General features: G+C 48.7%; 1 protein-coding gene across 2 annotated transcripts in view; it reads left to right on the forward strand.

The window, feature by feature from the left end:
• Positions 1-26,781, forward strand: part of PPP1R16B (protein phosphatase 1 regulatory subunit 16B) — a 48,652-nt gene that overhangs the window by 11,516 nt on the left and 10,355 nt on the right. Inside the window, exons 2-6 of one of the 2 annotated variants that reach the window (XM_086623024.1) lie at positions 19,348-19,418; positions 21,473-21,618; positions 23,831-23,934; positions 24,257-24,381; positions 26,393-26,518. In XM_086623024.1, coding sequence (XP_086479150.1) covers positions 19,348-19,418; positions 21,473-21,618; positions 23,831-23,934; positions 24,257-24,381; positions 26,393-26,518 — 572 coding nt within the window. The remainder of the gene's footprint in view (positions 1-19,347; positions 19,419-21,472; positions 21,619-23,830; positions 23,935-24,256; positions 24,382-26,392; positions 26,519-26,781) is intronic. The other variant, XM_086623025.1, reaches the window with a different exon arrangement.

The raw sequence follows: 26,781 nt of genomic DNA on the forward strand, positions 1-26,781 counted from the left end.
GCTTCGGTTACATTCAAAGACTTGCCTTCTAGCTGAAGGGCAGCATTTGTTGACTTATTTCCTCCTATGACAGCCTGAATTGCAGCTAGAGGTGGAAGGAGCCGTGCCCGGAGCAGTGCAAGGGTGACGAGACAGAGGTCTGGCCATCTGGTGTTGCTCAATCCTTGTGTTGGTCTCTTGGGTTTGAAAGCTCCCAGAGACACGCTGCTCATTCAGCCTTCCTGGACCAAGCTCTAATAGGAGTATGTTCAGCTCCCGTTAACCAAGGGCTTCTTGTGAATCCTTGAGGATTTTGGCACAGATCTCTAAAGATATTTGGATATTTTAACCTCTACCGAAGTCAGTTTGATTTGGTCACCTCATGCATCTGTGTTCCTGAAGAACAGAGAGTCCATCTGAAAAATGCTCAGCTCCTTTCTGTTGGATGGTGGTGTAAAGACCACCCAGTTAAGCATTCCTACCCTGTAGTATTAAAATACACGGACATGACATTTTGTTCCCCCTGGGGATTGCCCCGATCAGCGCCAGGAGTTCCCAGCAGCAGTGGAAACATCTCGTCTCCTTGCTGTGGGGAGCCTGTGGCAGCTGTTACTCAGTTCTGGAAACCAACCCTGGTGCTGTGGGCTCCCCCCTTCCTCCTTCCCCTCCCAGAGGAAGGGGCTGTGGGTTTTCCAGCCATAGAACAGGAAAGAAACAGGGGATCCTGTTTACCCACCCACTGAGCTCCTCATGTCTACTTAAAGCTCCTCTTTGCAACATGCTGCTTATTGCTGCGGCACCTTGTTCGCCGGCTGTCCTGTCCCTGCTGTGCCGTCTGGAAAGAGCTCCTCTGTGGAGCATCACATGTGGAGGTCCTGAGATGCCACAGCTGGGATGTCAGAGAGCGTTTTAAATGCCAGTGGGCTGATTTGTGGGGTTAAGACACCAGCACTGGTGGTTGTGTAACCAAGAGATGAAAATAACAGCTTTGTCACCCATGGTTCATGGGGTCTTGAGGCTGGGGATAAGGAGAAGGATATTTATTCATGCTGCAGTGGGCAAAGTTGGTCTTGCAGTTTTGCCCTGTCCCAAAGCAGTTTCTATCTTAGATCCTAACAGCATCCAACTCGGTGTCAGCTCCTTGGGAGGCGCCAGATAGTGTCTGACCTGTGCATGAACATGGAGGTTTGGTGAGACCCATGCAAAGCTTTGGCTACATTTATCACCTCTCACTAAAACGTGAGAGGACGTTGGGCACTGGCCGCTTTCTTGTGGATGTCCCTTTGCTCTTGGTGGGAGGTCTGAATTTGCCGCCGCTGCAGTAGAAGCCTGCAGCATGGCAGAGCTGCTGGGTGGGAGCCCACCTTCCCACAGTGGACAGGAGATAGACTCGAAGCAGGAGAACCAGGAGTGCCTCCCGTGCACGGGATCTGGGAACGCTCTGCGTGCTCCCCGTGCTGCGGGAGGGTCTGGCTTCTGCACGGGAGCAGCTTGTCTTATCGTTCCAGCCCTGAGGGCTGTCAGTGAAGGGTGATGGAGCTGTGGCTGGGGAGGGTTTGTTGGTGGAAATGCTAGTCGGTAGGCGAAGGGAAGTCTGGAGGTCTTGCCAGCGTAGGACGGACATGATGCAGGAGCAGGAGGAGCGGTGCAGCTGGCCTCTGGCTCTGGAACAGCCTCCGGGAGCAGCGGAAACCTCAGTGGATTTGGCGGAGCCGTTGTGTGGAGTGCCGAGTTGTGGGCTCAGGCGCTTAACCTGGGCAGCAGTGTCCTGGGCTGGATGGGTGTTTGCTTTGGAAAGAAAACATGTACCAGCGCTCATGCACCCCCTGGGACGCGCCCAGCAGCGGGACTGGTAGGAGTGAGTGGGGACGTGACTGGGACAGCCTGCTCCCAGTCTGCTGGCTGGGGGAGCTCGTTGTGCCACCCTCAGCCCCAGGGAGCGAGGTGTTCCCATGGGGTTTGGGGACAGCAGGTGTGCGAGGGGCTCTGCGGGGCTCTGCCCTGCCAGCCTGGGTGCGTCAGGCTGCGAAGGCGCCTGTGCCGCTGGCCCCGGTGTTAATGAGAAGCCCCGTAGCTGTGCTGCGCATGGCAGAGGGTTTTTGGGCAGCTGTTTTAATGAGTGACTGGTGGAGCAGCAGCCCAGGCACCCGGGAAGTCACTGAGTGGCCACATTTAATTAAAATTAGCCCCTTGTAAGCGGCGGTGGCAGCTGTGCGTAACGGTGAGCTAAGCTTGCAGGGGAGAGGATTTGCTGGAGGAGGTGATGGCTCCCGGGTGCCATGGCTGGTGCAGGTGCTGGGATCCGTGATCTGTTTCAGGCTTCCCGTGGGAAGGCAGGCACGGTGTCCCTGGGGTGCACGTGCATCGTGTTCCCGCAAGGTTCAGTGCTGCAAGCGCCCCACGGGAGCACCGACGTGCCCTGCCTTGGTGCGAACACCGGCTGATGTCAGGGACCACGTCGCCACACCAGCACACACCCTTGGAGCGGGATGCTTGGGGCCTCGTGCGTGGGCACAGCCGGTGCTTGAACCAAACTCCTCCTGCGTGGCCCTTCCTGCCGTCAGAATCGGGCTGAGCCAAAAAGCCTTGGTCTGGCAACGCGGCTCCCACCTGCCCCGTAATCAGGACAAGGTGCCCGGAGAATGGCACTGCCAGCACGCAGTGAGCATCGCTTACTCTATTTAATTAAATTTTGGGGGGCTTTTTTTAATGGCCTATTTTTGTTTTTTTTGGACAGCTGCTTAACTGGGAAAGTAAGGTGGGAGGAGGGAAGCTGTCCTTATTTAAAAGGGTCTACCCTTAGCCCATAAATCTGGGCCAGATCCACTGGTACATGCTGGCTGCTTTGTGCAGCCCTGGTAAGGAAAGCAACCATAAATGTCACTTTATAGCTGTTCTGCTTTGCTCGATGAATCTGGATCAGTGTCTCTCTCCCTCCTAATTGGGTTAGTTTTCTTTTGATCTACTCCTATTAGGGAAACCTAAACTGATTTAGCTATTCCCATCCATTTTCCATTTACTTGATGACTCTTTCTACAAAGCTGTCTCAGCTCTACCCTAATTACTGTTGAGTTGTCTGATGCTGTAGCAGGTGATGCTCTGGTGTATGACTTTGTAAATCTTATCCAATATTCACTGGGAGTTTTTTCCCAGATGTTTTGTTTCATTTTTGGACAGATTAGCTTTAAATTGGCAAATGGAGTAGATTTAAGGAGAAGACTATTGCTACTAGCTGTCAGAAAGAAAACACTAATTATCGATCATGTTTTATCGAGCCTGTGTTGAACTGATTTGCTTTAGAAAACATCATTTTCTTGTACTCTATCTTCAGGAAATCTGATTTTTGTACGTTCTGCTCTCTCGATAATGGTGATGTATGCTAGAGCATAGATGAGAGGAAAAAATTAGCTCAGGATTAAAATCCATGACACCCTGACATTTAAATCACCTGGGTTTAGGAGCATAAAACCATTATCTGTGCTGGTGTGCCATAAAATCGTTGCAGATGCGCCTTCCTTGTCGCTTCTGCATGTAAGCCCTGTGGATGCACGTGATTTACAGCGCGTCCCCGGCCGCAGCGGGGTTCGGTGAATGCGGTGGCTTGTTTGTTTGCTCTGAACAGGCCCCGGTTTTGAAAACGAGCCTCGAGTTACTGCGAGACAAGATAAGAATAGTTGGGGGAAATTGCAGTGTTCCTGCCTGGCTCGGGGGCTTGGCCGCGGTGCTGCGCTTCCCGTGACTCAGAGCGGCAGCGAGGCACCGGCTTCCGCTCAAATCACCCGGGTTTTGCAGAGCTGCCGGTTCGGTCGTTAAGTAAATCGGGTTTTTAATGAGTTATTCTCCGCGGCGGTTGTGTGTGGCATCTAAAACACATCTCACTGCGCTCCTCTTGTCATTAATGCACTCGAGTTGCCTGCCTGGAGAGGCAGGTGGAGGAGAAGAGGCTCACGTAGCCCTTTCCTGACTCCAAACTGGTTTTTCTCCTGCGATAAGTCGAACAGGGGTCAGCAGTTTTTATCAAGTCCTTTTTTCTGTGAAAGGGAAGTGTTATCTGCGAGGGGAGATACAATACCCTGTGTGACATGGACACGTGGGAGCTGATCCAGAAGCGTGGCCGAACAGGACCCGTCAGTGGATCAGCATAGCCTGGCTGCTGTCTCTTGCTGCTGGTTTAGGCCAGGAGGATGTGCTTCATCAACAGCAAATTCTCCTTATTTTCAGTGAGAATATTGGAAAGGAAGCGACTGCCAGCCAAGAAATTGGGGAAACTTTGTTGTTCAAATTTAGTCCATTCTCTGAAAAAACTCCTTGATTTAAATACTTTGTGGTGGAGGAGGAAGGGACCAGATGGTTGCAAAGCATCTCAAGACTACTGACCATGTAAGGACCTCTTTGAGGGCTCCTGCTTCTCCCACAGTTCCTTGAAGAACCTTTTTCTAATGCTCTTGGATTTGTACTGCGGAATGGACATCCAAGGGAAGGTTTGCACATCTTGCCCATCTACTCTGGGGGTCAGGTCTATCTGAATTTCCATCTGACCAGGGCTCTCATGACTGGTGCTAGTGGGCTGGTGCTGGGGTGGAGGAGATGGCTTTGTCTTACGTCCTGTTCCCTTCCCACTGTGACTCTGCAGATCACAGCTGCCGTGATTTGTTCCTCCCACCTGCAGTGGGGTTGGCCTTGTCTGAACCTTGTCTGTGTGCGCTGGGCGTTCATCTCTGCTTTTACGGGTGTTTGATTTACTAGAAAATCCTGGTGCATCTCTTCTCCTTTTTAATCTCTTTGATGCTGTTGTGCATTACAGGCACGAAACACCTCAAACCAATTTGGTTTATCGGGTCTGTCTAGAGAAACAACCCTCTTGAGGAGCAGCCCCACCGTGGAACAAAGCTTCAGCAGTGAAGAGGTTAATGTGGTCTGTCCCGAAAACTCTCTGTGCCTCATGCCAAGCGTGATTGTTATCTCGCTCCTTTTAGCCCCGGCAGTTGTTCTGTCCTCAGAGCACCGTGTGAGGCCATTTGATCTGAGCTGAGGGATGCTTGTTTGTTGGGAAGCTGTCCCTTGCTTCGGTGCTCCCAGTGCCCTGTTGGGTGGAAGAGGCAGCACCAGAGGCTGCTGCTCCTTCTCGTATCCTTCCACCGAAAGTACATGGTAATGTGTGGAGATCTGGGCCAGCACAGCATGCCCTGTCCCCTAGTAATAGGTTGCACAGATTACACTTACACAACCAGGACCTATTTTAACTCACTTTTTGCTGGCGATCCCCTTCTTCCCAGATGTGCCGTGAGTGTGCCGGACGGAGGAAAGGTAATGGTCTTGTTGGGGCATGGAGCCAAACCAGAGGTTACAGCTGTAAGGGCTGGCAGCAGCAGGGCAGGAGAAGCGTGCCGCCTTCGCATGCTCGCTTTTCAAAGGGGAATGTAGCTAGAATTTGGTTCCAGGTTTGTAGGTCGGGTCTCCGTTATACAACTGTACTGGCTGCAGGTGCTCGTGTGAGATCCAGACCTTGTTGGATGCTCCTGGTCTGGTGGGCTCCTTTCCCCAGGAATTATTCTTTATAATGAGATGTAAAGAAACAAACAGGATTTCTCTGTTGTGGCACTAACTGAGGTGGTAGTGGAGGCTTGGAGTGGGATTTGCTTCAGTCTGTGAAACACAGGAAACATCTCAGAAGCATTTGTTACCAACAGCTGCTTGGAAAGAAAACAATTTTTTTAAGACTGTTTTTTCCAGGCAAAGGCAGGACCTAAAACAGTTGTGGAGGGATCTTATAATTGATCACAGATCTAGTAATAAGAATCGGATCTCCTGCATCTCCCAAAACAGGGACAGGTGCTCTTGGCACAGGTCACACTGGGCATGTGGATCTCTGCCGCGTTTGAAGGACAGGACTTCTTGTGCAAGGGAGGTTATACCTCTGGTTTACTGAATGTGTGCAACCCTCCTGATTCATTTCACAAGGGATAAAATGGACCATGGTGTCTCCAGGAACCAGTGCACTTCGATTCCTGTCCTGACGATGGTCTGTGAGGGCCCTGTCACCCTGGGGAGCCAGCCCCGCTCCCGAAGGACCTGCTCCTGAGCAGGGTGTTGAGTAAGACACTATGGGCCTCTTCTGCGGGATGTTGGTCCACAGAAAAAATACATGTTCTTTCATCAGAAGGTGCCAAAGTTGCTCAGTTATACTCAGTGCTGGAGATACTGAATTTTGGGTTTAGTATCAGGCAAAAGTAGGGGAGCACCAGATGCGACCCAAGCGGTCGCGTGGGACTGCGGGGCTTCCCAGGGCGGCCCTGGAGCCTCAGACCGATCCTGGTTCCTTGGGATCCACCTCTGCAACCTGTAATTAGTGCTGTCAGCAGAGCAGTGTAAGCAGCCACTTAAGCATTAATTACTTTAATGAACTTACTAAGGTGAGTTTAGCTACTAAAGCATTTTGTTGCTACTCTAAATTTTTAAGTCAAAATATTAGACTGTGGAATCGGTGGGAGATGACGCAAAGCTCGAGCCTGGCTTTCCTCTTGTCAAAGTGTACAAAGTGTGTGGGGGTTTTGGGTAATTTAGTCGTGCAGACTTTTCTCCTCCATCGCGCAGCAGCAGCCGTGGCCGGTAGCGCGGTGGGAGAGCTCCGTCCCCGTTCGCTCAGACGTAGGCGCGAGGGCTGCAGCGAGCACGGGGCGATCTGCTGTTCAGGCCCAGGAGATGGATGTCACCTTTCTTGCATTGTGACAGCTGAAGGGTGGTCCATGGCACTTAGGCTCTCGTAGTGTTAAATATGTAATGAAAAACTCCCTGATGGGAGGGACCTGCTGGAGATCTCCTATAAGCAAACTGGATGGAATAAAACGGTTCATTAACAAAACTGGTTTTAATACAGAAGTAAGCAGAGTTCTCACCACTGTGGAGAGGAGAATGGCAAAACTTAATGGGGAATTTTAATGACTGTTAATTATTTTGAAAACTGCAGTTTTCTTGGGAAATGCAATATACTTTGGCAAACAGAAGCTTTTCTCCACTGTTGCAGAACGGAAAACTCTAACTCCTCTGAGCTGACTCTTGCTGAAGAGGGTGTGGGAGGCATTTGACTTGCAATGCTGATGTGGAGAGTTGGACAGGGTCTTTCATCCCAGGACAGGAGACCTCTCCAAGGGAGAGAAGCGGGATATATTGCTCGCTCTCTGCTCCCTGCTGTTGCCTGCATCAAGGATTTGTCTTTGATGTTCAGAGATACTGCTCTGATAAATGGGATGCTTTAAACCTGCGTAAGAGCTGTAGGAATTATGTATTTTTTAATTTGGTGGTTTAAACTATGTATTTTGTTAGTATTAATAAGCTCAGTGTATAAATACAAAACCAAATAAATAAAAAAATAGTCACCATATGGGCCAAGACTAAAGTGCTCATCTCAGGAACAGGATGAAACATCAGTGACCTGGTCTGAAGCACTAGGGCAAAGCACTTTCTGGAGGACAGTTTCAGCTCTTTCCTCTTTACGTTAAGTAAGAGACTGTGAGACGGACCCCGGAGGCTGTTAGAGCTGTCTCGTGGGTGTTGGGAGTCCTGCGCTCCCACCCCTGGGCTCAGCTGTGCCTGTGGGTTTGGACCCCAGCCCATCCTTGCTCCTCTGCCACGACGTACATGACTCCTCAGCAGTTTGTGAGAGGGAGCTGGTGTTCTCTCTCCGCCCTGCTCTGATCTGAAGGCTTTTGTTGAATTCAAGCCGTATTCTGCAGATGGAAGTTTTAAGCTGACTGCGATGGCTTTTGAAAGTGAAGGAGTCGCTCACTAAAAAGGAAAGTGCTCCCGACCCCGTGCGCAGTTTCTTTCTTTACTGCATCAAAGCACAGGAAGCTCAGCAGAGCAGAGCTGGCAGCAGAAGCTCTCTTGAGTTCGCACGAGGCTGCTGCTTTGGTGTCTGTGGATGTGGCAGGGATGGGTGAAGGCAACAAGTTGGACTTTTTTTTTTTTCTTTCTGAAAAGTCTAAATGACCTGTTAAGCTCTCAAGCTGCTTCCCTGTGAGCTAAACTCCCGGCAACCACGAAGCTGTGTTGCATCATCCAGCCTGGGAACGCTCATCTTCTACAACTTGAGGTGGCTGGAAGCAGAAATCATATAGAACTTGTAGGAGGAGAAGTTTGAGAGCTGTCAACTTTGTGTAATGGGGCAGGTGAAATAAATATTAAAACAAGGTGGTCTGTATGCAAAGCACTTGACAGTCAGGTTATAGACCAACCCAGGTTGTATCATTGCGTGCTCACTTGTTTTGACCTAATTTAAAGATCTTTTGTGCAGTCTCTGAGGAGTCAGGGGATTTCAAACCTTCAATGAAATTAGGAAACGTTGAGGAAATTAACTTTTTGTCCACTCTTCTTCTTTATTTTATTTTTTTAAAACTTAGATGCTCAAGATAACTGGTCTCAAATTTGGATCACACGACTAGCAACCTGCAGCAAGTTTATGCCATGATCTTTATTGAGCAGATCATCCTCAACTGGACCAGGCCCCAGACCATCCTCAAATGAATCAGACCCAGGGCCCACAAGGTGGATGGTCTTGAGCTTCAGGCCCTGGCTGGAAGGACCAGTGTCCTCTGTGTACAGCAGCTGTCACATAGATTTCTGTATATACCTTATCATAGAATCATAGAATGGTTTGGATTGTAAGGGACCTTTAAACGTCTAGTGCAACCCCCCTGCAATGAGCAGGGACGTCTTCAACTAAATCAGGTTGCTCAGAGCCCCGTCCAACCTGATCTTGAATGTTTCCAGGGATGGAGCATCTACCACCTGTTCCAGTGTTTCACCACCCTCATTGTAAAAAAAAAATTCTTCCTTATATCTAGTCTAAATCTGTATCTAAAGCTTCTGTCAGGCCTGTCTCATTGATTATATGTGTTGCTATAACTGCATTTCTGCCAAGCTCAGGTGCTAACTTCTGATGCAACTCCTAAATATATGCACTGTTTTCCATGCAGTGCTGAAAACCGTTGATGATGTTCATGGATAAACTATCTTGACTTCTCCGACAAGGGTTTGTTGGTTGCCAAGGGCTGGGAGAGCAGTCCCTGTGGCTCTCTGATCTCTTTGGTTATGTTGAAAACAAATTTGCAGCATGGGGAGTTGGGCTGCACAGACGTTTCTTGGAAATGCTCCTGCTTGCTATGCGGTGGTACGAGGATCGCCCACACCTCCAGGCCAGGTCCCACCGAGGGGCACCATGCCACCAGCCGTGGTGGCCCATGACAGCCACCCGCTGCCTCTGCGCCCTGAGCCGGCGTCGGGCTGTCACGGGTGCTGCGTGGGGGTGACGCTCGACTTCGGGAGTTGCTTTGGGATTGGAGGTGTTTAACCTGGAGAGCGAATTTTAATGCAAATAGAAGTTCTAGACTGTGGTTTGTCTGTGTGTGATAGGGGCTGAAATGAAGAATGAAAGAGAAGTGGTTTGAAATTCTGGGGTAATAGTGGGATTTGATCAGCCCTGAGAATTTACAAACTCCTGGGACTTGAGCTTGCAAGAGGGGAGGTAAAAAAGAGGTTGTCCTGGCTGGGTTGCTGGTGAAGATCAGGGACGGTTGTCCAATGTAGGCTTGGTGACCAAACATGCTTTATTCTCTACCTCGGGGACAGCATCGTTCCCGATCCGTAATTAAACGAAGCGTGCTGCTGCACCGCGAGCCCTTGGCATGACCTTGCTCCCCACCTCTTGCGACTCGCTCTCCTCGCCCATCCCAGGTCCTCTGCGTGGTCGGCAAACGGGACGGAGCGGAGCGGTGGGGACCTTCCCGAGGGAGCGATACCAGCCGAGAGCTGCTGCCAAGCCACGGCTTCGCTTTCTCTTTTTGAAATACCCCTGGACACAATTACCGAACTCTGTCAAACACAAGGTTCACCTCGGGGTCTGGTTGCCGTCGGAGCTGTCAGTGTTGAGACTTCAGCTGCTTTGCACAATTCCTCTTGGCTGAACAACGGAGGGGAGAGGAAAGGAGAGTTTTCCTCTGCGTAAAGGGCAGAGCTGGGACCTGGGACTCAAGGGCACTGTCACAGCTGTGCCATGGACTGTCACTGTGACCTTGGCAAAGAAACCTGAGTCTCCAGAGTCTCGGTCTAACTCGGGCTGAGATGTCACATCTGCGAAACGAGGTGAATACTGATTGTAAAATCCTGGGAGACAGCCTGGAGCTCGCTCTGCAGCAGCACTTCGGGAGATCTCGGGATGAAAGGCTCTGTTGGAATTCAAATCTCTGAATCGTGTAAAATTTGCTGCTGAGTAATTCCAGGTTACCTAACCAGAAGGGCTGCTGTGGATCAGCCGGTGCTTCTGTGGTAGAGTTCAGGTTGCCGCTAAACTTGCGTGAAAGTTTTCTTTCTGTAGCGCTTGCTTTTTAAAAGGAAACCACAATCTATCTATATTTGATCAAAAAAAAAAAAAGAAAGAGGAGGATTTTCTGCTTGCATAGACGTTTCCCTTCCAGCACTGCATGGCAACGCAGCGTTTCCAGTAAGAAACACTGCCGTTGAGCAGGGGGCGATGATTTAGCAGATTACACTTTCGCTCCTGGCATGTCCCCTGTGGTCTCCCGTGCTGGTGTGCGGCACATCTGGGCCTGGCACCGGCTCCTGCCGCTGCCATATCACACCCAGCTGGGTTTTGGAGGGCTCCGGAGCAGCGCCTGTCCCGACACGCTGCGCTTCTGCCTCGCGCAGGCGTTTGGACCTCGTCTACGTGGCACCCCGTTCCATGAATGTAGTGATCCATGGGAGCAGACCTAAGGATGTGATTTGGTCTTGTATCTCTTAAAGGTCTTCATCCCCATTGTATTCATCCTAAATTAAAGGGAGACAAAGTTGGAGGGGAGGAAAAAACCCCAAACGTGCAGATCAAGATCAGAGTGGATGCTGGTGAGGGTGGAGAAGGTACCGAAACGGCCAGAGCAGTTGGAGCTTCTCTAAAGACCAGGGCAAGGTTGGAGATGCTCACCACAGAAAAAGGATCTCTGAAGCGGGGCAGGGTGAGGAGCAGAGAGCGGGGAGAGCCCAGTCTGCTGGAGCACTCCCAGTCTGCAGGCTGCCACTGGAGGAAATCATAGAATCATAGAATGGTCTGGGTTGGAAGGGACCTCAAAGATCATCTAGTTCCAACCCCCCCGCCATGGGCAGGGAAACCCTCCACTACACCAAGCTGCCCAAAGCCTCATCCAGCCTGGCCTTGAACACTTCCAGGGATGGGGCATCTACAACTTCTCTGGGCAACCTGGTCCAGTGCCTCACCACATTCTGAGTGAAAAATTTCTTTCTTATATCTAATCTAAATCTCCCCTCCTTCAATTTAAAGCCATCGTCCCTTGTTCTATCACTACACGCCCTTGTAAAAAGTCCCTCTCCAGCTTCCCTTTAAGTACTGGAAGGCTGCTGGAAGGTCTCCCCGGAGCCTTCTCTTCTCCAGGCTGAACAGCCCCAACTCTCTCAGCCTGTCTCCATAGCAGAGGTGTTCCAGCCCTTGGATCATCTTCGTGGCCTCCTCTGGACCCGCTCCAGCAGCTCCATGTCCTTCTTGTGTTGGGAACTCCAGAGCTGAACACAGTACTCCAGGTGGGGTCTCACGAGAGCAGAGCAGAGGGGCAGAATCCCCTCCCTTGACCTGCTGCCCACGCTGCTCTGGATGCAGCCCAGGATACAGTTGGCTTTCTGGGCTGCCAGCGCACATTGCCGGCTCATGTTGAGCTTCTCATCCACCAGCACTCCCAAGTCCTTTTCCTCAGGACTGCTCTCAATCCATTCTCCGCCCAGCCTGTACTTGTGCTTGGGATTGCCCCAACCCAGGTGCAGAATCGTTTGGTATTAATTCAGAGCAGCCAGCTTGAAAAGCAGATATATGTTCCCCCATCCCCCCACCAAAACGTCTTTTCCGTTACTTTAAATAGAAAGTTTCCTGTTTTATAATTGAGACTCTTAAAAACATTCATGTGGTTCAGGTCAATGTACAGCTGCTTAGCTGAGGCCATAGGATGTCTGAAATATGAGCTGGGGCAGAGGCTGTTGACTCTAGAACCTAATAATGCTTTCAAATGGCAGTATGAACTATTTCCTGCTATACGGAGCATACTAGAGTATCCTCTTGCAAATGCTGGCAGGCTGGCTCTGTGTGGGGCTTGGGGGGGTATTGCAGTTCTGCTCCTCAGATCACCTGTTATGTTATTGTGTTAATGTAACTGGGGAAGCTCTTCATGTACTTAGACAGCTGCAGAAGTTTACCTCCTGACACCACTGCTGTCTTTTATCTAAATGCTTCTTAAGCTGTAACTTCTATTAAAGCCAATTAATTTTTTTACTGCATTTCCTTTTTGGTAGCTTGAAAGGTTTATTTTCTAATAAGCTTAGTGTAGACATCAGAGGTGATGACTGCTGCGTGTCTCAGTGTGTAGGTTTTGGTCCAATACATCAAAAGCAGCTTCTGAACAGGTATATAAGTGGGATCCTCTGTGCTACTCAGATAAAAAGCTTTGATGTTGTGTTGTCTGAATGGTTTTGCATGTGGTGTTGTGACTTCCAAGAAGAGCTTTTTGTAGGAAGAAAGCTAGAAGTAGCTGGAGCAGTAGGAGAGCAGGAGGTCCTGGTTGAGTGTTTGCTGACCCTGTAGGTGCCCTCTGCCTGAAACACGGAGGGAAGCGAGATGTGTTACTTGCCTGCTTGCACCCACCAAACCCAACATTCCAGGTGTGAACTCAAGAGATGGGGATGCTGGTTCCTATCGAGCCGCTGCTAGAGGACCTGGCTGTCCCTCATGCCTCACTTGCTGTTGGTGCTCCCTGCTCAGGCCACTGGCTCGTCTGGCTCCGACCACAGCAGGATGATCCCCTCTGCGTGTTGTCAGTGCCTTCTGCTGAGCACCTTCACACCCTAAAAGCCAGCATTGCTCTGCTCATCACTGCGGCTTCTGAGTCACCCCTGGGAACCTTGGCCTTGGTGCCCTTGATCCATAGCTCCATAAGTCTGACTTAATTTTTTTTTTTTAGCCCTCTTTAAGTAGGCACCATGCATAGAAAATACCTGCTCCAAAATGCCTCTTAGGCAGAGAAGAGGCTCTTTGGCAGCCCAGGTGTCACTGTCTCAGCGATGTTGGAGAATCTGCTTTCCTGGCTCCCTGCCCACAGAAATCCTGCTCAAGGCAGCTGAGCCTGAAGGTTCTGTAAAACACTTATCCCTTTTAAAGCCCGTCATCTGTTTAAAAACCATACCAAAATGATTTATTTATTCTTTCTGTAACAGATGAGGAATGGGAGACCAAGAAAATAATCTCCGACTTCAGTTTTCCTCTCTGATGTCTCTTCTGTGGACCAACTTCACTGTTAGTCTGAGCAGGAGCAAAGCATGAGGATGCTTTTGAACATGACGCTGCATCCTTAGAAAACCTTGTCAGATGGCAGCATCCTCTAATTTTTATTTCTGCTATTGAAATGAGTTTGGCTTTGTTTCTGCTGCGTCCTTTGAGCATTGCTGGTTGCAGATGGGTAACTTGCACGCTGTTACTTATCCAAGTAATCCCAGGTGGATGGCAGCCGTTAAAGAAAGATGCTTTAGCATCACTGGCACTAAGTGGATTATCAGAGCGTGAATTCCTGTAGATGCAGAACAAGAAGAATGTGGGATGCAGTAGGGTTTGGGTGCCTGGCTGTGGCCCATTCATTCAGGACGCAGTTCTAAGTGGCCGTCCCCTTATAGTATTTTTGGTGCTCTGGAATGACAATGAGGCAAAAAATGGTGCAAATAGACACAAAGATGGACAGCAAGAATCAAACTCTATGCATTAAATAAATGTATGAGTTGTTGCCAGCTCTCACTTGGTGTCAGAATTAAGCCTGTATATGAACCAGCCCCCAGTGTTTGCTCTTCCAAGCTCTGTGGGAAGAGCCTGCCGTGCGAGGCGGGCTCGCTGGGGCTAAGGAAGGGTGTGCCCTATTAAACAAGAAGCATCAAAATCAGAAATAGATTTTCCTTCAGAGCAGCGGCACCTGGGCTGAGGGTAGCTGCATGAAATGTCCCTGCCCGTGTGAATATGGCACGAAGCAGATGGGACTCTGCTGGCCTCTTTCCAAACTTCCCAGATTTTGTGGGTATATGAGAAGGAATGTGTGTGCCCAGCTATAAACTAGGTGGGAAGTGTCATAACAGGCTTTGAACCTTCCCAAGAAAGCTTGATGATCAATGATGATGGGATGTCTCAGTTGCTAGCTCAGCAGGCAAACTGGGCCATATTTATTTTTAGGTGTACTAAATGTCTGAAGCTGTCTGAGTGTGGGATTTTTTTTCTATGTTTTTTTTTTCTTTTTTGGCTTTTGAAAAACTTTAGGGAGCTGCAGAGTTTATCAATGGGCCAGCATGGGCTATCAGTTGTGTGTTGCAGGGAGTGGAGGATAAGGCTGAGTATGTTCATCCTGTTATTGCTCAGGGTTTAGGTATTATCCTCTTAAATATGAATATTGTAGTACGCTGTGTTGGGAAGCTGGATGCTTTGCTGGCAGAGCACTCATAGCTTCAATACTGTTTTCCTGGCAGTGTTTCTCCTGTGTAATAAATATCTCTGCAAAACCATAGCAGGAAAAATGCAGCTTGGAAGTAGCTGAGCCCATCCATAGGGCTGTGCCTGGCAGGCTGGGATCAGCCTTTCTAGACCTTTGCCAGCACACCTATGTGGCACAGACACCACCAGTACCTCACTACAAGTAGTGCTGGGATGAGTTTCTTCCGCTATGCTGGGTTTTTGACTAAAGGTACATTAGGGTGGAAGCGACTCTAGCAGTGTGGAAAAGTGTGTGTCTCAACCCAAGTGAAACTTCTCTTCATTTTGTTCAGTGAAATCAGGTATAAACGTACAAGAATTATTCCCCTGCCGTAACGACCTCCGTGCAATAGCAGCTTTCAAAAGCAGCCTCAGAACCAGTAAGTGAATTAGAAGAGTTTAAATATTTTTCAAAGAGAAATCGTTGAATGCAAAGGATCAAGATAAACCTGGATATTTAAAAAACCATGGCCTGCATGTACAGGTGAACTCGGATCACATAGGTAAGCCTGCTTGCCAGTATGGATAGTTTGCCACTATATGTTTTTGGGATGAACCAGGATCTCCTGTCAGGAAGGTGTTTGAGGTTTTTCCACCCCCTCCCCTGCCGGTACCGTATCAATTTCAACTGGGTTTTTCTCTTATGAGTTATTAACACTTGAGGTATGCAAAAGCTGGGTATAGATGGGAGTGTAATAGTATCCAGAATTTTATGGTGTAGCTTATTGACTTTAGGGGAACTGCACCGACAAAGGCATTTTTTTCTCTGTGGAAAAGTCTTCATCTGGTTTAGGAACTTTTCTGGAAAAGCTGTTTCTAGTGTAAACTCAGTGGGAAGTAACATCGATGAAAAACGATAGTGCTGATTACCCGGCACTGAATTTTCTTAGGGCCTTTGCAGTGCCTTCTTTTTCTTCTCCTGATTTATGGGTTTTGGGAAGAATAAGTGAGGTTTGGACATGCTTGGGAGGAGAAGGAGCTCCTGAGAAGTGGGTTCGTTGTGTTCAGGGAGGAGAATCTGTCTGAGACTGCCCCAGGACATGTGATGGAAGGTGACTTAAAATCTAGGATGTATTTTCACAGCTGTTGTGGGAGCTTTTTCCATTTAACACAGCACAGATGTGAATGATAAACTATAAATTGAAGATTAATGTACACCATCTTGGCGTGTGAGAGGTTCAATTATAGGCAGAGCAAGCAGAATAATGGAAAATACATTTGAGTGATTGTTCGGTTACTATAATTTGCAATGAATTATTCACAACAGTTTGTTCACCCAGCTCTTATTGTAATCATTTTCGCTCCTTCATTTGCTATGCGTTTGAAACTGCTTCCCACAACTTCTGCTTGACGTGTAATAAAGTGAATCCACGCATCCAGCCCCTTCTCCCCACCTCCCCCTGCCTACATGCAAAGAAGGACGGATTTTAAAGGGCTCAGAATTTTGGATACTGAGCTCTCTTTAAGAAGTTAATTGTAAGTGTTAAGGTGGAGGCTGCTGCCTGCTGAACACGCCAATGTGGCCTATAAAAGCCCATTGTGTCGGGCTCGGAGTGACCTCAGCTCGCCGAGGGGCTCGCAGGGGACCCGTTTCCATGCTATACCTTGTGCGTGTTGGGGGATCTTCCTTTCTCCAGTGACGTGAAGGGGCTTTAGCTGACAGAAGGTGATCAGCTGGCGTCGAGTGATTAATCCGTGTCCTTGTGAGCTGAAGCGTGAGCTTCCGACCTGTATGGCATCATTCGTGCCTGTTGGCAGGAGGTGAAGGTGTTGGGCTTTGCAGCAAGGCGTGTGACAACGGCAGGCTTGAAGAGAAGCTCTTTGCTTGCTCAGGTCCCTGTCCCTGATGTTGCACGTTAAGCAGCAGAGCGGGTCGGTGGCAGTGGCACGGCCCTGGAGCTGAGAGTTCGCTTCCAGCACTGCAAAGTGTTGCATTTGTGCCCCCCTCCCTTTCCTATTCTTAAGGCACTGGAAGAACCCACAACTGCAGATTTCTTCTGAAGTTCATCAGAAAGGAGGACTCGTTCTTCCCAGCCACGTGGAGGGCAGGAGGTTTTCACCCAGGCTGTTGTTGGGTAGTGGGCATGGGGAAAATGTCCATGTCGTCCTTCTGTGTCCCTTTGCAGATCTGCCCACAGGCAGAGGGGGTGATGAAGCTACTCTTTGCCACCCCGTGCCCCACTGCTGGCAGTGGGGTGTAGGAATCAGGGCTGCATTCTGCTGCGATGGGACGCTGGGTAAATCTCCTCGCTTGAAGAAGGGGGCATATGCAATAGAAATTGCAGTTCTTGGAGACTTCTGCCTAGCTGTTGGGATTTCTTGTCTGGAGTGTGAGGAATACTGAAGGCAACATCCCTCTGCCTTTAGAGAAAAGAGCCAGGACTTGTTGCTGCCCAGCCCTGTGCTCCCGTGCCAAACCCTGAGATGTGAACTTCAGCTTAGGAGTGGTTGGAAAGGAGTTTGACCTCTTCTTCAAGGCATGTTTGCCTGGACTCGGTGCCACATCCATACCTAGCTTCGTTACCTGACTTTTCTGTGCTCTTTTCTGGTGTCTTATGCCTGCCAGTCTTTGGTGTGTTGGGAGATGCTGGGAAATGTTTTGAGGGCTGTGGGGAGCCAGTCCCGAGGGAAGATGGGAGCCAAAGAAGGTGCACTGCAAACATGAGGGCTGCTGCAGGGGTTTGTGGAGAATTCAAAGCTGCTTTAGGGTAAGATAAATCCTTCTCTGAATCTTAACCCTTCAAGGACTCTTACAAGCTCTGTCAAGCCATGATCGCAGAGCCTTGAACACAAAACCTGATACGCCATAACAAGCTGGAATTTATGCTTCTGCTTCTTCCATGGAGGGACAGCACTTGTAAGATTAATCTGCCAGCATCTGCTTGTTCAGATCTCCGTAATCAGGCAAAACATGATTATGGAGCTGCATGTCATTAGTACACAATGGCTCTTAAAGGACTGAGATTGAATTAAAACCCTAATGGCAGAGCATCCAAAGTAAATAAGAGACAACCAGATCCACCGGTGAATGACTCGCCTATCACTCAGGCTGGATTAGGAGAGCAGGAGGTTGGGGCTGGCCAGAAACAGCAGAAGCACAGTCATTAAATGAGATATACTGGCTGGGGTTCAGTGCTCTTGTTACTGTCAAGCACGCAAGTGTGGGGGGTGTGAGCTGAGCGTAGGCGCGGGCTTCCTGCACTGGCCTTTGAGCTGGAAAAAACTCAGACTCTCTGGATATGCCACGGCGGGGGATGAGTTTTGTTCTGTGTTGTATTCTGCTTTTTTGTATCGGTTTCATCGAGCAGGTGTCAATACCTTGAAATTATTTCCAGCAAACGTAAATTCCGGCATTCGTTTTGGGTTGGGAGAAACAATCCTGTGGTATACAGTGTTCTATTTCACTTTGGTCTGGTTTTGCCTTCCTTTATGATAACATCAGGCCTGTGGCTTCCAAAGAAAATTTCACTTCGGTTTCGATTCGCCTTCCTAGCGAGTGTGTTTTCCAGATCTTTTAAACAAAGCTTCATAAATCAACACTGATGACATTGTGGACATGTTTTCCATGTTCTGCTTTGGATGCCAGAAGTGCTCTGTCCCCAGGGACAGCCATGATGTGCTGGGGAAGGAGGTCTCTCGGACAGCAGGGACATGCAGTCAAAACAGCAGCCGCAGAGGCTGCAGGATGCTTTGGGAGCCACCAGCCTTGCAGTCGTTTTGGTCGCCAGCCCTGGAGATGATTATCGCCCTTTTAGCTTTGTTAGTGTTCCTTATTTTGCAGCTCTGGTTTCCCTTAATGGTTGCATCCTTGCCAACAAGTAAGATGGGACTTGAATATCTGATGCTGCCCTGGCCCCAGGGGGATGGTTGTGGACCTCTGGCTTGTGCCTGTGCTGCCCGTGACATTCAAGGTGGGAAAAACATTAAGGAGTGAAATCTCTGGAGAAAAAACAGGGAATGAGTAAATAAACAACAGAAGATGGGTATAGATCATCACGATCTGTCAGCAGAGTTGAATTTGAAGAGTTCCTGGTGTTGCTATTAATTTACTTCCTCTGCCAGCCTTATTGCTATTACCCTGTGCAAGATCTGTACCCCAGAGCAAACTTTATTTTTTTTACCTGGGGGCTAATGGATTTTCATGTGTTTCAGAAATTTGCATTTTAATGGAGTAAATCTTACCTTTTCTGCTTGAAGCAGCAATAAATAAAACTTCTGAGAAGCTTTCTTTAGATACCCAACAGCTCATGTGAAGTGTCCAAAGTAACCTCGGTGTATTTTTGATGTGACAGGCCCCTGAACGTATTGGGCTTTTCGTCCCAGATTGGTAACTTCTTGAGGCAAGACCTCACCAGCCCCACCCCCCCCGCAATGAGATCCCTATTATGGTTTTAACTCTGGGTCTGAAAATCACCGACTGCCTTTGGGCTCCCCTGGGCTGCAGGGTGCACATGTTGCACTCAGGTGTCACAAAGCACATGATAAAAATGTAGATCGTTCCAGCACAACTCCGTGACAATGACAGCTGTAATAGCAAAGTCTCCTTTGGAAGGAAGTTGGGGGGAAAATTGTATGCTGGTGCTCTCTGCTGGATAAAACCAAGGCAGCCTTTTTCTCACCAGTGCTGCGGTGACGGTGGGTTCACACCAGTGTTGAGCTCTTGGCTCGAGGTCTCCTGCAGCTCTGCCCGCACTGGGACACCCCGACAGGGCCAGTTGCCTTTGTGTTGAGCTGTCCGGGGCTAGCTGAGAGCAAGAGCTGTGTCAGCATTCCTGATCTGACTCCTGTCCTCCTGTCTCCTTCCCTTGCAGTGTGTTACTTGCTGAAGAGCAACATCAGTCCAGACCTGTGCAATGAGGATGGATTAACTGCACTGCATCAGGTGAGGCGTGGTTGGAGGTCACGGCTCCCGGCCGCTCCGCGTCTTCCCGCTGCCCTCCCCCAGACCTGCTGGGGAGAACAGAGAAAGCTCTTGTTTCATTTGGTTGCTCAGTTCAAGCTGTGGAACTTCACTGTGTTGTGCTGGAGACCCTGTTTCTTGGGGAGCAAACTGAGGTCAAACCCTTCTCTTGCTGTATCCCAGGCTTTGTTCGGTGACAGTAGGAGCTCCGGAACTGGGGCTGGATTTCAGACGTGAACACGTTTCTCCTGCTCTTTAATCTTTGCAGGGCTGGGCTGCAAACTCTTAAAGCAGATTATCTCAAATTTAGAGACTTTGGCAACCCGTGAGTTTTGAACCTGGCTTAGATAAATGATGCACAGGTGGGTTGGAGAGTCGGACACCGCTCTCCGTAGGCTCAGGGGCTTCCGAAAGTCTGTATGAGATGGCAGCAGCTGATCACCAGTAAAATACAGCCTGGCCATAGTGGTGTGTAAGTCTGTGTCCTTCCTCAGAGCCTCTGCCCTGATGCTGTGAGGGTTTTTCTATTCTTCCTAAGGCCCCCATCCCCACCCTTCTTCGTGATTCCCAGTTTTCAGTGTGAAGGCACGAGGAGAGGCAGCGTGCAGGAGGCCCGTGGGACTCGCTGTGCCTGGCAGCTGCTGCCTCCGCTGCCGTGAAGAACAGTGGCACGGTTGTCACGCTCGCTCCGAGGGTGGAACGGGGACTCGTGGCTTTCTCACTGTTAGTTCCTGCTGTCAATGCTCCCTTTGACTTGGGATTTTGGATTCTTCTGCAAGTCTTTTGCTGCCTTCAAAGCTGGATGGATGGGTGTTTGCTTAAAAATGCAAGCTGGTTTCTAGAAGAATAGAAGGTCCCCACCACCACTTCTCCACAGACATGTTGGTCTGCGCACAGAGAAACGCTGACAGCCTCGTTGCTTCCCTCACTAGGTACTGAAGCCATGGAGAATCCCACCTTGCCCACTGAAGGATCAGTTATTGTAAAGGTGCATTTGGGAGTCGAGGTGGGAACTTTGCATCCACTAGAATTAATTGAGTCCCTCAACAGAGAGAAGCTCCTACGTGAATGCCATTGCCCATTAGCAGTGGCCTCCAGCGAAGGATGCACTTACACTTCTGTGATAACTTGGCTGTGTGACAGGCATGATTTTAACCTCACTGCCATATACAAATAGTAAACTGAAATAGAAATACATAAAGGGTCCTTGTCACTCAGCTGCTGACATGCTTCTTGTGGGTGGTAATTCAGCCCTGTTACAAGCCCTGAGCCCTGAGTCTCCTGTGTGGGTCTGCAGTAACATGTAGACCACAAACAGGCTTCTTGCACAAGAGTGAATCTTATTTTAGTGTCTTGATCTTGCGCACATTTGTGTCAAGAAGTGAGCACGAGGTGGATCAAAGAGCAAATTCCACCTTCCCCAAAGGAAAGTGGTTGAGACCCCTCTTGCAGGCGGCCTCTGGGACTGGATGTGAATGCATCGAGGATGCTGATATTTTTCAGGAAATGAAAGGTGCCCCGTGAAGTACCTCATAATCCTGGGAATCCTACTTGCATCTCTTCAGATAACTGTGGTAGGTAGTGTGAGCTGCTGAGAAGACTTTTACTCATCACATGCCAGTGTGTGGGATTTTCCCTCAGAAAAGGGAATGTCAACTTGTCAGCTCATCCCTTGGTATGTGGTTGTACCGGTTACGTTGAATTTCTGCTATGTTTGCTCCTGAATATGGAAGACCCAGCGGAACAGAAGCTGTGTGTGTATTTGCTGTTATCCCCTGCTGGTTCTGCCCCCAAACCAGAAGGCCCTGTAAAACACCAGTGACCTTCAGTCTGCCCAGTGGAGGTGTTCTGCATGGTGCCTTTCTGACCTGCTTGTGCTCAATTTGGTGTTCAACTGGGTTGGAGATGCTTGTTGCCAAACACTGTAGTATAAGCAGATCTCCATGTCTAGGTACCCTGGTACAACTAAGCAGGTAGAAGCCCTCATCTTCCCCAAATTTAAAAAAAATTATCTGTTTGCATCTCTTCCTCACCAGTGCTGCATAGACAACTATGAAGAGATAGTCAAGCTTCTCCTCAACCACGGGGCCAATGTCAACGCGAAGGACAACGAGCTGTGGACTCCGTTGCATGCAGCAGCTACATGTGGTCATATCAACCTGGTGAAGATCCTCATCCAGCAGTAGGTGGCTTTTTTGTGTCTCTCCCTTTCTGCAGATCCGACTCTACCCACAGCTTCTGTGGATGGAAACCGAGACTGCTTAGTACCTTGTAAGAATGCAGTGGTTGTGATAATTCCCTGCTTTCAGGCTATTCCTGGGACTCTTTCCTGCTTGCAGGAGAAGAGGGTGGAGGAGGGAGAGCAAAAGGCTGAGGAGACACAGTAAAACCCTAGGAGACTTGACTCAGTTTCATGAAGCTCTGGAGACTGGGCCAAAATTTGCCGCTTTTTTGCCTGTATTCTGGTGTGTATGTGTCTGTGCTTGTTGAACCATGCTCGCTGGATGGGTGGAAATAAGAGCAGTCAGCAGGATCCACCCTTGAGCTCTTAAACAGGACTTCACGTCTTCCAGCCACAGTCAGAGACAGTGATGTAGGAGGACAGCAGCTCAAATAGCTGGATGAACTTTGTGACCTGTCTTACTGGCTCTTAATTAGTAACTAGTTAGCTTCTTGTTTGTTCCCCAGTGATGTGACACAGGATGCTTGCACTGGACCTTCCACTTGACTTTACCAAGGCCCTGAAGCTCAAGTCTTTTCTAGACTTGCCAGCCAGGAGGAGGAACCAGACATGTTTTGAGCTGTACCATGTGCAGCATTTAAGGAGCACCTGCTGTGAATCCTGTCTGGGGCAGATAGTCCTGACGCTGTATGGAGCCCTCTCCTCCATTTCCCGGGGTGACGGTGTGGCAAGCAGAGTGAGCTTTGGGAGCGTTAACGTGCTGCCTTGCGCAGCAGTGCCTGCTGCTTCTCCCCTGGGAGGGAGACTTCTCCCTGTGGTGCTGTCATCTGGGAGACTGGCATTGAAAATTTGGCTCTTCTTCTTTGGCCGTACAACGAAGGAGGTGGAGCAGAGGATGCAACGATCACCACTTGGATGATGTTCCCACTTGGGTTAGGAAGTTTTTGGATGAGGGGGACATAAAAATGAAGCAAACAAATGTGGAACAATATCATGCATTCCTGACTCTTAATTGAAGATAAGAAGTGTCATGGGGATGGGTGGCAAGGTGAGGAACTGGAATTTATGGCCTCAGTTGTCATAGACAGCCCTATGTTGAGTAGTTGCCAGCAAATTTGGACCCTAGTAGCCTAACGTCATGACCCCATGCTCAGAAACAGTCTTCCCCTGGACTTTTGAGGAATGAGGGGATTTAATTTGTTTATTACAATTAAAGTTGTCCTGTACAGGAGGTGTCACATGTCAAACGACTGGTTAAACACTGCCCTTTAAGGCAATGTTACTGGTGATGGGACCTGGGACCCTGGAAACCATCAGAGGAAGTAGCTCACAAAAGATGTCCGGTTCCTTGCTGCTTTATTTGCTGATTAAACTAATGCCGGTACTTTGCAAATGCAAATTTCAGTGTAGTTTGCTCTGCTTAGGTAGAGGGGGGGGGGGGGGGGGAAGAAAGAAACAGGAATCTAAATGCAAGTGGATATTGCCTGCTGTCCTGTGGCTGGTAACTGTCAAGGTAGATCAGAATTCAGCTGAAACTATTTAACAGCTGGCTAAAATGGCACAGTTCAGAAGGTGCTGGAAATTTTCTACTCTGTGGGAATTATGGGGACAGTGATCAATTTAGCTGGAAATTTGACTTCCAAATAGTGACCTAAAGAGGTCACTAAAGCACTTAGAGAAGTGCTTTTGGACAATCACAGAAAAAAAAATTCACCGGTGGACAGGCTATTTTTTTATTGCTATTTTTTGCCAACATCCCCTTGGCTGACGGACGGCTCCCCCCACCATTTAGCCCCTGTCTTTCCCAACTTTTCTGGTCCTTGTGAACTTTTCATTGAAGGACTGCCAGATGCCCAGATAACAAGCACCTGGTAGTTGCTTGGCATTGTTATCCAGAAATTCAGCAGGTAAATCGCTTCTATCATTGAGAAGCTGCCAGTGTGTCCAGTGCCAGGATCAGGAGAGGACAGGCACGGCTCAGTAGCTCATGTGCCCCACAGCCCATGAAGAAGCCATGGTGTGCTGCCTTGTCTCTGCTTCTGGAATTTATCTCCCTCATTCATAGCTCCATGACTTTGCTTCAAATCCTTCTCATCTCACACAGATCTTGGTGGCATTTGGGCAACTGTTAGAAGCGTTTATCTCTGTTTGGCAGTGTCTGCCCTAGGATGTCTGAGGTCCTTTCTCATGTAACGCCGCTTTCTCCTTGCAGTGGAGCAGACTTGTTGGCAGTGAACGCGGACGGCAACATGCCGTACGACCTCTGTGAAGACGAGCCAACTCTGGATGTCATTGAGACTTGCATGGCCTATCAAGGTAAGGAGACTGCGTTCATGTAAAATACAAAAACGGGTCAGTGTAGTACTAAAAATTACCTTGTTTCTCAGCTCTTGATTTGCCTCTGGAGAAAAGCAGAGAGCTGCTGCCTGGCATAATTTCTTGGAACCTGACTCTGTCTAGTTCCTCTAATTCCTAAGTAATGATGAGGGTGAAGGACAGCTGTCAGTCCCCTCAGCTACATAGCCTCTGAAAAGGATGTGAGGTCATATCAACCAGGAATTATTAAGTCTAATTTTACTCAACTAGTAGAGACAAAGACCCTTTCCAACACTTCTCTCTCTAACTGGAATTTTAACAGGAATTACACAGGAAAGGATCAACGAGATGCGGGCTGCTCCAGAGCAGGTCATGATCTGTGACATTCATGACATACTTGCGACTGGACAAGACCTGAACAGGACCGATGCCCAAGGTGCTACCCTGGTGAGTGAAACTGCTGCGGCTTCACTTTGGCCTTCTTTCAGCCCGTCGGTTGCAAAACCTGCCCCGCGGCAGGAGTTACACAAAATCAACACGTACGAGTCACTGAGAGCAGCGACGAAGCTGTTTTGATCTTTTTCCTTGGTTTAGTTTATTGTCACGTAGGAACAGGCTCTGTCCATGCGTACAGCTGCCGTGACTAACCCTGTCGTGTCTAACCCTGTGCTTTTCGAAGCGAGTCCCTTGTTCCTGTGAGCTCTGTCAGTTGTCCAGCAGCAGCTCAGGTCCTGCAGCAAGGCTGCTGAGCTCCTGGGTCCTGGCTGACAGTGGCTTTTACAAGCAGCTTGCAAAGAAAGGTGCAAGAAATCCCACACGGGGCTGTCGCAGAACACAGCGCTTCTGCTGACCTCCGGGGAAATGGGACGGAATGACCTCCCAGTAATCTCTTGCTTCTCGCTGGTCTCGTAGCCTGATCTGACTCTCACCAAGGAGATGTGACAGACCTCTGGTTTTCATGGGAGCAGGATCTGGTGTTGGGCACTCTGGAGACTTTCTGCCTCCTCTTCTTCCTGCTCTGCATAGCATCTGGCTCGTACAGAGCCGATGTTCATTCCCGTAGGATGGCATCTGCCCCAGGGCAAACGTAGGGCACAAAGCAAGCTGGCATCTGATTTGACTGGACAGGGACCAAGAAGGCTGAACGATCCTAGTCCTGTTCCCTTCCTTTTCACGTGCAAACGTCTCTCTTAAACCTCTGCTTACAGCAGTCCTAACTTAGGGAAGGTTCAGTAATGCTGTCGTACGTGTTGGGACTTTCATACGACCTCGGTCATTTGATGCTCGGGTCCAAACGTAACTGATGCACAGGCCACTTGGTGTCGTTTGTTTGATGGACAGACCATGGCAGTGCATTCAGGTTTCTTAGTCTAAACTGTCACCTATAGCATATACCAGAAGCGTAAGGGCAGGCTCCCTCCAAGATAAACTTGGATGACTGAAGCTTTTATTGCAGCTTATTTTTTTAACATGTTTTTCCCTTTAACAAGGAGTATATACATAAATTTAAGCAGACCTCTTGGCTTCCCTTTTTATATCACTCCCAAGTGATTCCTTGTTAATTCATATGACCGCTAGAGGGTATGACTTAGTGCCATATAACTTAAGTAGAAATTAATCGAATTGCCAGAAAGCATCAGAATTTATTTCCAGATGAGGGTTTAACTTTGTGTGGTGGAATCCACATGGAAATTTTTTGAAAAGAAGCTTTAATTCTCCTCTTCAGCACAGTTGAAAATAAGATGAGCTCTGAGTGGAGCTCATACCTTCAGAGCAGTGCATAGGTAAGTGTTTTGCTCAGAGAGGCAACTAAAGGAGGCTATTATTCATGTCTCCAAAGCAGTGGTTGTAGTTGGAAGCCAATATCTGAAAAATCATATACCCTTAACTAAAAGTAGCCACGGATTAAAATGGTTTTGATTTTCAAATGGTGAAAATAATTATAGCATGAGTGGAAGTGCAATTGCACGAAGGGAGTGCCGACTAAAGCAGGCTGAAAATTTGATCAAAAAAGTCACATCCACAGCACTTAAGTGGGGGGAAGAGGAGAAATTCTTCTGGCAGGAGGAATGCAGTTTACATTGGGTGATGTTGCAACCTTGCAATCGCAAGGTGATTGCAGCTTTTGCATTTTGATGGTGCTCTTTCCCTACAGATTGGGAAGCACTTAAGAGCCCTTGATTTAAAATGTGAAAACATTATTTTTCTAACTCATGTATGTGAGTTATTTTAAGAACTGTTAAGCAGTTTCCTGTCTGAACAGAATTGCATGCAGGTAATACTGAGTTTTAGTAAGAGGAACAACCGGCTTTTGACCTGATGATTTCTACCAAATGTGCAATGTGCTGCCTGTCCAAATCTAGACTCAGACGTTATCCAAGAGATTCCATTGAAACTTGGTGTATAAAACCATTCAGGGTCTTTGCAGGTGATTCATACTCTGTTCCTTATCTCCTAGCTGCATATAGCTGCAGCCAATGGTTATCTGCATGCAGCTGAAGTCCTCCTTGACCAGGGGGCAAGCCTGGATGTTAAGGACTGGGACGGCTGGGAACCTCTTCATGCTGCTGCTTTCTGGGGACAGGTAATGATTTTGTTGCAAATGTCGTATATGAGGGTGACATTTCTTTCTGTTTGGATGAATTGTGGAGTACTTTGCGGATGGAATAAATCTGTGCTGGGGCTGGACTGTCTGGACAGCATTGGATGAGGTCCTTGGGACTCCGAAAAGAACCTGTTGCTGAGAAAGTTTGCAGAGAGTATGTCTGTGCTCTGTGTTCAACATCACACATGTACCAAAATAATTTGAGGCGAGTTGAGCATGCATGCCATTGCTTCTCATCTTAT

The sequence above is a fragment of the Tauraco erythrolophus genome, chromosome 18 (genome assembly GCF_009769465.1).
Source record: "Tauraco erythrolophus isolate bTauEry1 chromosome 18, bTauEry1.pri, whole genome shotgun sequence".
Classification (NCBI taxonomy): domain Eukaryota; kingdom Metazoa; phylum Chordata; class Aves; order Musophagiformes; family Musophagidae; genus Tauraco; species Tauraco erythrolophus.